Source organism: Mirounga angustirostris, unplaced genomic scaffold (assembly GCF_029215605.1).
Source record: "Mirounga angustirostris isolate CCGP_5_RB_7025 unplaced genomic scaffold, mMirAng1.0.hap1 SCAF_9, whole genome shotgun sequence".
NCBI lineage: Eukaryota > Metazoa > Chordata > Mammalia > Carnivora > Phocidae > Mirounga > Mirounga angustirostris.
In genome coordinates this window covers 42,575,163-42,587,160 of record NW_026991717.1, presented here as the reverse complement: position 1 = coordinate 42,587,160, position 11,998 = coordinate 42,575,163, and the positions used below count along the sequence as shown (strand labels likewise).

The following is an 11,998-nucleotide window of genomic DNA, read 5'->3' as shown; positions in this document are numbered from 1 at the left end:
TGTAACTCAGAAATGTCTGCTGTATTAACTGCAGTGCTGCAAGTACCCGTCCCTGTCCCCACGGCGTACGGCCCGTGGACCTCCGCCAAGCCCCACCTGCGCTTTATTCTGAGTGGACCCTTGGTGAAGGTTCAGCTGACCGCTCTGTGCGAGCCCGCTGTGCCTTAGTTCCTTTGGGTTAAAGACATCTTCCCCCTTTGTGGGTCCTTGTCTGGCAATGAGTAATACCTTACCAGCATGCCTTGTCCTAATCATCTCATCTTTGTTTGTGACTGATGTTTGCCTGCCTAAATGTAAAAACCGCCACTGTGTCCAAAGTGCAGCTATTCATGACTTAATTTTCTAATCCCACCACAGAGAAAGTGGCTCATGCCAAAGAAGAAAACCTTAGTATGCATCAGATGCTGGATCAGACTTTACTGGAGTTAAACAACATGTGAAAACCTCCTTAGCTGCGACCACATTCTTTCATGTTGTTGTGTTGTTTTATTTTGTTTTGTTTTGTTTGGAAACACCATGCTTACCATGAAACCCCTTAAACGCATTTTTATTTACTTTTACACTGTCACAGAAAACAGCCACGAAATACCAGCTAGGTCAGGGGATGGGGAACACACACACACACACACACACACAAGCGCGCGTGCGCGCGAGCCCGTGGCAGGGCCGTAATGACTTAAATGTGCCATTTCCCAGGTTGCCATTGCCACACTTCATAGAGAGTTTTGCAACCCAGTGTACTCAGCCAGTCCAGGAATCCTCACTAAAGCAGAAAGATTTCCACTCAAAGTGCCAACGATGTATTCAATAGGCAGATTAATGTTGAAAACACAATCAGGTGTGGATTGGTGCTACTTTAAACAAAAAGTCCCACTGTGGTCTTTCGTTCAATATTGTACAATTTAGAATTCTGTCCAACACTAATTTATTTTGTCTTGAGTTTTACTACGAGATGAGACTGTGGGTCCTGTATGCCTGAATTCACTAAAGCCAAGGGTTTGTAAGGCACGCTGCTCTTGTAAGACTTCTATCTCCTTCTCGTTGGCACAGTTGTGGCTCATTACAACTTGTAGGATAGCATTCGATGTGGATTTCCACTCTCCATTTCTCCATGTTAAAGATTTAGGCACTACGTACAATTGGTAAAGAAAAAACATTTTCTTAAGATTTATAACTATATGTAAACATTGTATAATGGTATGGAATAAAATGCACATTGTAGGACATTTTCTAAATTTGGTGGTCCTGTCATTTGTACCTTTTTACTTTGTGAACTTCAGATGGTATGGTTGACCTACCTTCCCTCATGAATGGTTTCTTAAAACAGTATCCCAGAGATCGGGGGAAGCTGGGTTTTGTGTGTCATCCTCCCCCCAGCACTCCAGGCAGCATCCCTTAGGTCTGTTACAGTTACAACCCAGCAGGAAAGACCCTTTCCAAAAGGCTTTCTCCATGTTACAGGCACCTGTCTGCACACACATAAAGGTTTTTGCAGGGGTTGTACTGTTTGGGGGATCCTCCCTCAAGTCTTAGCTAAGTCTTTAGCCCACACATGTCAGATGGTGAGTGAATGCACCAAGCGAGCTCTCGTCCCCCAGCCTCGTGACTCTCCTTAAAAGTATTGCTCTGTAGGGTCTCTGTGATTTTCTGCTTTTGCACTCCTGCTGAGTTCTGAATTCCCACACTTCATTCTCTCCGACTTGGAAACTGAAAATACCACCGGTCACTCTTGAAGACTTGAAACAAACAAAAGGAGATTACAAACAAAATTAGTTGGCCAAACTTGGGCTGCAGGGCGGAAAAGGATGTTCTCTTGAAAAGCGAATGCGGTAGACTGGGAATAAACGAAAACTCATTTGGATGACAGATAATGTTTTCACTAAAAAGGATTAAATATATCTGTAGCTATTCTTCCAAGCCCTCTGATCAGGCATTTTTCTCTCCACAGAAAGGAAGGGCGTGTAAGGCAAAGAACCCCAAAAGAAGCCTGGAGGCCAGGCTTGCGGGTTCCCACTTCTGAAAAACGGTCCCCTTTCTCGAGGCAAAGAAACGCTCTGGGTCCCCCTTGTCTTCAGCACCCCTAGGCTCCCCGCTGCCTGTCCTCAGCTAGACCAAGAATGCCTCTCTGCCTCATTGTAGTCACAGAAGCCCTGAACCCAGCACCCTTTGACTTTGGGAGCCAGGTCTGGCTTCACCTTCACTAGCTGCCTAGCCGGTCAAGTCCCGCAATCTGAGATTCTTCATCTATGAAATGGGGATGAGAGGAGCACCTAGCTCCCAGGGTATTACCACGGGACTGGAATGTATCACCCGTGTCATAAAGCACAGCCCCTGGGACCTGCTTGATAAGCATCAACTGCCTCTGTCCTCAGGCTATGTGTGCTCCAGAGACCACTGCGGAGGGCCTTCACCAAGCCTCCACCACCTGACGAGGTGGAGCTGGGCCAGCACCTCGCCCCCCGTGACGATGCTTAGGAATACTGTTCTCAGAGACCATATGCCAGAACCGGTCAGAAGTGCCTCACAGGGGTTCTCTCAGCTTCCCGTCAGTCCCCGTTTCATTAACACGGAGACCAAGGCTCAGTCCGCGGAACTACTCAGTCCCATGGCTCCCGGGGAGTGGGGTCGGGCGTCGGGTTTCAGGCCCGCGCGGATCGTCTCACATGTTTCAGATGTTGTGCAGCAGAAGAAAAGCCACTGCTGGACGTAGCTAGAAACAGATGAGGCGGCAAACACGGTCGGGGGAGAAGACAGGGAAGATGTAGGTGGAATCAACTTCGGGGCTGCCGTGACCACTCGTGAGTGGTTTCCGCCTAACTTCCTCCCTGGGCTCCAGAGGCCCAGTGAAATCATGAATTAATGAAGCATCAGGCCAATTCCAAGAATTCTTGCCTGATCTTTCTGATAGGCAGGAGGGAACACCCTGTCTCCACATGGCACACACCTTGGGTCTGTTCCAATGTGATAATCTCTGAACATGCTGCCCCTGCCAGGTCAGGAGGAAGATAAGGGCTCTTCCAAATGGGAGCACCGAGGCTGGAAGCTGATAGTCACCATTTAGAAAACCATGAAGTACAGAGAAATAGTTCAAGATTCATACCCTAAATTCCATTAGCAGGCCCGGATTTCAGAGTGAGCAGCTGGAGAAGTTGCCGTGTTCAGGGTAAAACACTGTGGCTCTCCACAGAGAAAAAGGGTACAAGTAAGAAATCAGCATCTCCCCAGAATGTTTAAATTTATAATGAGAGTTCCATAATCTGTTGCTGAGGAAAAAAAGAGAAGCACTTTCTGGATACATTCTTAACTTTTTGAGACTGGCATTGAGGAGAACAATTCCCCTCCTTATTGCTCCTGGAGAGGTCATTAGCAGAAAGAAAATCTAGTTTTTGTGTATGCTGGTATGTATTCTCCAGAGTGTCATATTTTTGGCCTGATTTTTTTTTCTCCAGGGAAAAAAAAAAAGTCTTTTTACTTGAACAAATATTTGAGTGTATGTTAACCACTTTTTCCAACTTGTCAACACTATTTGTAGATGTAATTTTGTTTTAAAATCTGCAGTCAAATCTACATACAGAAGAAAAAAAAAATCTGAATTCTCCAATCAAAACAAAAAGCTCTGGGGTGCTCAGGGAGCCATCATTTCCTGAACTGGAGACAGGGGTTTGGGAAAAAATTAGAAATGTCAGGCAGTGCAAGAAGTGTTCCTTCCATTATATATACTTTTTGACGTTGAGAGTGTTCAGAGCTACATTCCTCCAACAGATGTCATAAATTTTGTATGTCAAACAATGAATGAAGCTATGTTGAGGGTTCACTAACATGAATGCAACCTTTGCCAAGTTTTTGACAAATGGGCATCGACCTAGAGGATAAGACTGGTTCCTGCTGCCTGAGACAGTTTTCTTTCCATCTGTTTCCAAGGCCATGGAGAACAAAGAGTCAAGGCCTTATTAGGGCCTGCCAAGGCTGATGCCCTCACCGAAATGCTGATTCAGAGCCCAACTGGAAGGAGGCTTTTAATCAAGGCCTAGAGAGTTTTGATGGCTTGCTCAAGGTCATTCAGCTAGTGGAGTTTAGCTCTCTTGCAGGGCCCGGAAAGCAGAGGGGCAAGCTCTGAAACCTGCTCCACCACTCACCATGACCTTGGTTCATTGTACCATTTTGAGCAGCAGTTTCTTCAGCCTCTTCACATATTCTGCACTTCTCACAAGCCTGGGAACTAAACCGAGTGGTGTGTGTTGATGCTCCTACCACCTCCAGGCCCTTTTCTGCTCCTCAGCCTGAGCCTTTTTCCTCCTTCCTTGGGGATCCTTAGGGAGACTGAAAGTAACTCTGTTCCTTTTGAAGTGAAAAATCTCCAGGACCATTCCCCCTAGAGGCCATCTGTCACATGGCCTCCATACCACACATAAAAGCCATTCAGAATACGGTCGTTGATGGGACAAATGGCCAAGACACAAACGCTCAAGTAACACTTCTAGAGTCGTTACCAACAGTGCACAGAAGGTAAAGAATGTTTCAAAGCAATAGATTCAAATTCCTTTTTTAAGCAAAACACTGGCCTTTGAAAATAAGTTTCTATTGCTGCGTTCTTGAACTGCATTTGGACATGCTAGAGAGTGAAGCGGACAGTAAGAATACACGAATACTGCCCAGGGGCCCTGAAGCAGACGTGAACGAAGGCAGGCAGCCCTGTTTCAATCTTGAGCAGCCACAGGGCAGGACCACTGCAGAACCCACGTCTCCAGAGGAAAGCTAGTGACGGCCAAACAAGCCCTTTGTGTGTATGGCCCAGGATTGTTCTGTCTCCCAAGAGGCCCCCTGGGCCTGGGCCTGGCTGGGCCAAGGCTCCTCTGGGTGGATGCTGCATGACCGGGGTGGGTGGGGACAGGTAAGAGGAAAGCACACTTCGTGATGGTTAGTCCCGATCTGTTTTCAACTTTGGAATGCTAGATGCTCAGGAATTGGAATTCTTGTTCCTTAGACTCACAGATTGGATATTAAACTCCCAGGGACACACAGTAGGATGGTATAGCCCTTTGGCCTTCCAAAGAGCTAGGTTTTGATGGGCTGACCACATTCTGCCTCAGCACCCCCACCCTGCACTCTGTCCCACTTCCTCTATGAAAACCATTTTTCACACTAAAACAGTTTGCTAGTAACTACTTGAATCATGCTGTGGTTCTAGGACACCGTTATCTAAAGCAAGCCCTGTCACTATCCCAAAAGGGTTTAGTACTGGTGCTAAAAGCCTATATTAGAAGTGTGAGCCAGCCCCCAGGGCAATAGGATTTTTTCATTTTTGCTCTTAAGGGACTGCTACATACTATATCTCAGAACCCAGATGGGAAGTGATGAATTACTGATTTATTCAGCTTGAAGACTGCCATTCCCATGATTTATCTTCCTCCTGCGTTCTCACAAAGTACTCCTTTCCAAAATACTCCAGAATTATCTGCCTTAGCACCTTCCCAAGAAATTAAAAGGGAACAAGTTGGAATAACTTGTCTAGGAATAGGAATATAATAAACGTAAAGAAAATGTGCCTAAGTGAAGTGTTTCTAGACTCAAATCCTGGCAAACCCGGTCACATCTCTTCATCCTTCAAAGCTCCTGTTTCTGGCTTGTGATCTCCCCTCTCCAGCTGCCATTTTTTTACTACTCTATAATCTCTTGTTCTGCTCACTTTCTCTTAAACACAGAAAGGACTCCCATATTGTCTTCTAGTAACTAGAGAAGAGATGGAAATTAAGATTATACATGACTTTGTCTCTGGGACTAAGAAACTCCACTTCCACTTAAGAAGCATGCACATCATTTTAGAAAGGAACTCTAGGTTGGGGGTTGTAGAACAATATAGAAAAAGCATAAAATAGACTTCTCGCCCTCGAAGTCTATAGAAGAAGCAGTGCACACACGTTTAAAAATAATAGGATGTGATTACATGGCAAATTGAGAGTAAATGATATAGGAGTGTGTTGAAAACAGGCATCATGCCTCCTTCCTGGAAGATTGTTAACCACCTAAAACTGGGCCTGCTTCGTCGTTTTCTTAGAAGTACTCCCATCACAGGCGGTTCACGACACCCTGACCTCTCAAACCTTAGAAACAAGATCTCTGCTCATTATAAATGCCTTGGTTTTGCTCTTTACTCAGGCCACCAAGTGTTTTGTTCTTCACTGTAGTTTTCTTCTACCTGACTTTAACTGAAAAATTCTCCCTTCTTCCCCACCGTCCTATTCTTTGTCTTATGCTATTTAACTTGTTTTAAATTAATCTTTGGTTTTGGTCTTAACCATACCTTTGCTTTTATCCTAGAGCATCTCTCAATCTTTAGAGCAAACAGTAGAGTATAAATAAATTAGTACATAGACTCTTAGAGACTATAAACTCAGCATTCTATGCCAGTAGGGAAATTTGCAGGGATTTCTGGAAAAGCAAATGGATGAGAGATGCCATGAACACTCCCTTCTTCCGTGGAAAGATCCCCCAGCACCCTTTCTTGTAGCCCTTAGAGAAGACAGTGACCTGATCTGCTGGTCTTCCACCTTCCTAATAGGTTAGGGGACCTGGGCGTCTCCAGATAATTCATTTTCCAGCTTTCATGGAAAGATGAAAAGTGAGGTGGTGCGTGAGAGAACATTGAGTTTCACTACTGTATTGGTAAGAACTGCTGGGGGTCGGGAGCGCTTCTTTTGCTTTTCTAGTTTGGGTTCCTACTCAAAAAGATAAGTGCTAGGGATCAATATGGCATAATTAAATTTGAGTGACAAAGACTCTAACCCAAAGAATTAATCCCAATTTGTATTAACAGCGGTGGATGTGTGTTATGTATTTAAAGGAACATGTAAATTTCATGCAGCAATTTGCAAGTTCAAATGAAAAGCTCTGCCATATTTGGATACAAGGTTGCAAGGTAAATAAGCCAGAATATATACATAAGGTACACGCCACCATATAATTGTATACACTTTGAGTTTTTCATTTGTCACATGTTATTAACACTATAGAGAAAATCACTAAAGGAAAAGTCATTCATAATCTCACCACCACTTTTGAAAATAATTATTTTTCATATGTTTTGCCTGTATGTATATTTAGGGCTTTTTATTCAAAACTTAGTATTTTTTATCCAAAAATTTTTGCATAGGTAGCTACTTCCTATGCTGCTACGCTAGCCTTCATGTATTATTATATGGTATTGCATCTGGTTAATGTGCCATAATTTGTTATTCTATTTTTGATCATTTGGAATGTTTCTGATTTTTTTTTTCTTTCATAACTAGAACTGATAAGAGATTCATTGTAATTTTGGATATTTCTGACTGATGGGACATGAAAACATACACTTAAAGGAAAAAAAAAAAAAGCTATTTCTTTTTAAGTACAGGCATACCCTAAATATGCTCTAGCCAGGACTAGACAGCCCATTTGGGTCCCAAGCTTTGGGTTCTTAAAAAAGAAACAAAACAAACACTTCCCAAACTGGTTGAAATAGAGACTTTTGAGAAATCTAGCTCCACATGTGGTCTCCGTTTCTCCCCAATCTCCTCCCACCAACAAAAACACAGAAACTTGAGCTTTGAGCAGTGGTCTCACAGCAGTCACCCTGCTCCTTCCTATACCCCATGTCTAGACCCAGAACTGATAAACGTGAATAACGGGCATGGGGGCTCGGCGGCACCATCCAGGGCCATTCTTGCTTCAGTTTCGGGAAGCCCCTTCCTTACTGATAATGAACAGTGACGGAGGGGAGCAGCAGTAATAGAGTAACTTCGGCTGTACTACAGAGGACACAGCCTGGGACAGTGGTTACAGTCCCAGGCTTGGAAGCTAGAGGAATTGTAAGGCCACCCGTGGCTGTGTGACTTAACTTTTCTGGCTGCAAAACGGAGGTCTAAGGTCGTGACTGGAAGATAACGCATGTCAAGTTGTTAGTACAGTGCCTGATACAAAAACTCCAGGATGGACAACTTCTTTTGTTGTGTTATCATCCCTGAAACACACCTGAGTCTCGAGTCCCTGCAACCAGCCCTTATAGCCACTCTCCCCAGGCTTCAAAGGAAAGCCCTTGTCCCTTCCATACTCACCTGTGAGGCTGCCTCGGATGCCCATCAGGACGGTTCAGGGCCAGATGGGTCAGTGGGTTCTTCCCCCGCCTGAAGTCACAAGGAGGCAAGGCTTCGTGGCCCTTCAGGACTCAAATCCAGCGTTGGGAAACAGAACAGCCCCTCTCCAGTGGGGAGGAGAGGGGCCTGAGTAGACCCTCAGTGACCGAGGCATCGACCAACCATCACCAGCTCTCAGGGAGTCACCTCTTCCATGGCATCCAGAAGAGAGCGCCCAGGTCCTGTGTCTCCACAGCATGATGGGGGTTTGCCTCAGGGTTTGGTTTCCCAGGGACTTCTCAATAACACTCTGAAAACCCAGCTCACCTAGTTGTTGATCTTATTCTCAGACACTAGAGGATTACTTAGGGCCCTTGAAAGTTTTCTTCAGATGATAAAATACCTTCATCCTCCTCTGGTGGAATCCTTCATATCTAAGGTCCTGCTTCATGGTTTCCTCTGTTGGGATGTGGTTCCTGCCTTCTGTATCTTTAGCCTTGAAAGAAGGGGTTGGCAGGAGGAAGCAGGCTGTCCTCATTTGGAGCGCATCCTAGATATGTGGGAGGAGGCAGGAGCGCAAGCTTCTTAGCTGTGGCTTTTGTCTAGAGAGGTGTGGGGTGTGGGGCAGGGTGCGCGACCCACCAGCCAGCACCAGGAACTAAAGCCAAGCACCTGCTCTGTGCTTTTGGGTCTGGTTGGCCCGGGTATCTGACACTAGGGAACATCTTTCCTTTCACACCCTATTGTCTGGGGCTTCAGTTACATTCTTGACTCAGAGCCCAGGAATGGGGAGAGCAAGCACTCCAAAAATCCTTAGAGCAGTGACTCACTTAGGTTTGCAGCCTCCCTAACAATGAGGCACGCAACTGGTCTTCCAAGTGGAGGGTGTCACCACCTCCAAATAGCTGGGTGAGCATCTCTTGGCCTCAGCGCTGGTATTGAGATGGGTCCTACAAGGATGAGTCCTGAGTGCACCAGCAAAAGAAGAGCACCCAAAAGAAAAGGAGATAGAATTTAATATTTTATATTTCCCCCCAAAAAAAGCATTGATGAAGTCATCATTGGAAAAATCTGAATGTCCTTGGTCTATTTCCACTTATTCTATAGTGATATTTTATTTCAAATTATTAATGTGTAAATGGTGTAATAAGGGGACTGCATATCTCATCGCTGCCCACCACCAAGAGGAGCTGGGTTCCTCTGCAAGCTTCTCACTTGTGTCCTTGACTCTCCCAAGGACTCCATCCCACCTTCCCCCAACGCACGCTCACACACACCCACACCCAGAGCCATCATCACTGCCTCCACCACCACCCACATGGGACAAACGCCAACCACAGTTACTTCTTTTTTTTATTATTATTTTATTGTTATGTTAATCACCATACATCATTAGTTTTAGATGTAGTGTTCCATGATTCATTGTTTGTGCACAACACCCAGTGCTCCATGCAGAACGTGCCCTCTTTTTTTTTTTTTTTTAAAGATTTTATTTATTTCACAGAGAGAGACACAGCGAGAGAGGGAACACAAGCAGGGGGAGTGGGAGAGGGAGAAGCAGGCTTCCTGCCGAGCAGGGAGCCCGATGCGGGGCTCGATCCCAGGAACCTGGGATCATGACCTGAGCCGAAGGCAGACGCTTAACAACTGAGCCACCCAGGCGCCCCAGAACGTGCCCTCTTTAATACCCATCACGAGGCTAACCCATCCTCCCACCTCCTCCCCTCTAGAACCCTCAGTTTGTTTTTCAGAGTCCACCGTCTCTCATGGTTCGTCTCCCCCTCTGATTTCCCCCCCTTCATTCTTCCCCTCCTGCTATCTTCTTTTTTTTTTTTCTTAACATATATTGCATTATTTGTTTCAGAGGTACAGACCTGAGATTCAACAGTCTTGCACAATTCACAGCGCTTACCAGAGCACATAGCCTCCCCACTATCACCCAGTCACCACAGTTACTTCTTATGTGTTACGTTTCATGTGTTTTTGTGAGTCTGCAACACTGACAAAACCTGGTTCTATCCCTGGTTCTTCCCAGAGAACAACTGGGGAACTTGAGGCAAGTTACTTGGCCTCTTTGAATTTCAGTTTCCTCCTCTGTAAAAGCCTATCCTTTAGGGTTATGTTAAAGAATAAAAGGTAAAATGTGTCCAGGCCACATGACAGGCTGTCAGTAAATAGTAGGGCTGTTAATGCCCTTTCTTCACTCCTGGCCCATACTAAAAGGTAGATAGAACAGGTCCCTTCTCTGAGAGAACCACCACCATCCCCCACCATCCCGTGTTAGTCTGAGGGACTTTGTAGGGAAATGTCACCCTTCGAAGTAGCTTCCTGAGTCTCCTGCCCCCACTACCCCAAACTTTTAAAGGGGAGGAGCTTCCCTGGAGAGAGGCTTACTCAAAGGATGACACTGTCACTGTTTTCTGAGGTCAGTGCCTATTTTTTTCTTTTAGTGTCAGCCATCAACTGGAGACCGCATGAGTGTGTCTAAGGAGCCCTGGGCCAAGGATTCCTCAGGGAGCGAGCCCATCTTGGAAGGGGAGGGCCAGCCCTGTGCCTTCTGGAGTTTCAGCAAGTTATGCATTTCCCACAAAGGCCCTTTCCCAGGCCCCTGTGGCTGTGAAGCCCAAGGGGACTCAGTGGCGGGAGGGTAGGGGGAAAGTGTACATTAGCACTTCCCACATTAAATGAGCACAGGAATCACCCGGAACCTTGTCCAAATGCAGGTTCTGGCTGGGGTCTGAGGCAAGCTGGAGGGTCTGTATTTCTCACCAGCTCCAGGTGATGCCAGTGCTGCTGGTGGGTGGACCGCAGTTGGAAGAGCAGAGCTCGGAGGTGTGACTTGGAATGTAACATTGGCATTACTCAGAGAGACTATAGATGTCCTGTGGGTGGGGAGAAGAAACAGAAAACAACTCATTCGGCTCAGAAGTCACAGTCCAGGAAGGGAAGACACGATGCCCACACCATGCTCACGCTCTGAGGGTGAGGCCAGCCTGGAATTCCACAAGACTATCCCATGAGAAAGAAGGAATTCCTCACCAGGAAGTTGGGGCATCTCAGGAAGGGGATATGAACACGAGGTTGCCCAAACCCACCCAAGTCCATTCCAGCCCTCCGGGGACCACAGCTGGCCTTTGGGGAAGCTAAGGCACCAACCAGGACTAGCGTGAGGCAAGTGAGGCACCGAGTGCAAAATTTAAGGAGGTGCTCACTCTCAAGGTCATGCAGTATTTGTGTGTGAGGCCTCCTTGCGCTCTGTGCCCTTGAGGCTTCACCTGCTAAGGCAGGTGCTAGTCATGCTCCAGTTTCCCACTTTGATATTCGATCTGGGACAGCCAGCTAGACCCTCCGTGCCTCTGGTTTTCCCTCAAGAAAATAAGAACTAAATGAAAGCAGGGAAGAAAGTCACTTACCATAACCTTCTTTGGAATTTATTTATCTTGGAAGGTCTGGCACCTAATCCAGGACCTAGAGTGAAGTAGGTGTTCAACAAATGCTTTGTTCAATAAAGGATTGGCTACTATTACTAAATAGAAAGGACCTTTGATGAGCAGTTGCCCCCTATCAAAGGGCAGGGGCTGTTTTTTCACAGTCTTTGCACTTAGTGTGTTCCTAGAATATAACAGAGGTCAATAAAATTCTGTTGAATTTGATAGAGGTGAAACCCATTCTGTGTGGAAATAAAGTTAGTACTTGTTTTACAAAGTGTCAAATGAGGTGCGCCTGGGTGGCTCAGTTGGTTAAGTGTCTGCATTCGGCTCAGGTCATGATCCCAGGGTCCTGGGATCGAGCCCCACATCGGGCTCCCTGCTCCACAGGAAGCCTGCTTCTCCCTCTCCCACTCCCCCTGCTTGTGTTCCTGCTCTCGCTGTCTCTCTCTGTCAAATAAA

The 11,998-nt window shown here is 46.1% G+C and overlaps 1 protein-coding gene across 8 annotated transcripts in view; it reads left to right on the top strand.

Annotated features, from left to right (window-relative positions):
- Positions 1-1,980, top strand: part of TPM1 (tropomyosin 1) — a 28,655-nt gene extending 26,675 nt beyond the window's left edge. For 7 of the 8 annotated variants that reach the window (XM_045899928.2, XM_045899930.3, XM_045899929.3 and 4 more), the window contains one exon: positions 358-924. In XM_045899928.2, the coding sequence (XP_045755884.1) occupies positions 358-440 (83 nt within the window). In that variant the 3' untranslated portion in view covers positions 441-924. Of the gene's footprint in view, positions 1-357; positions 925-1,948 lie in introns of those variants that run through there. The other variant, XM_064570347.1, reaches the window with a different exon arrangement.
- Positions 1,981-11,998: the final 10,018 nt, after the last annotated feature.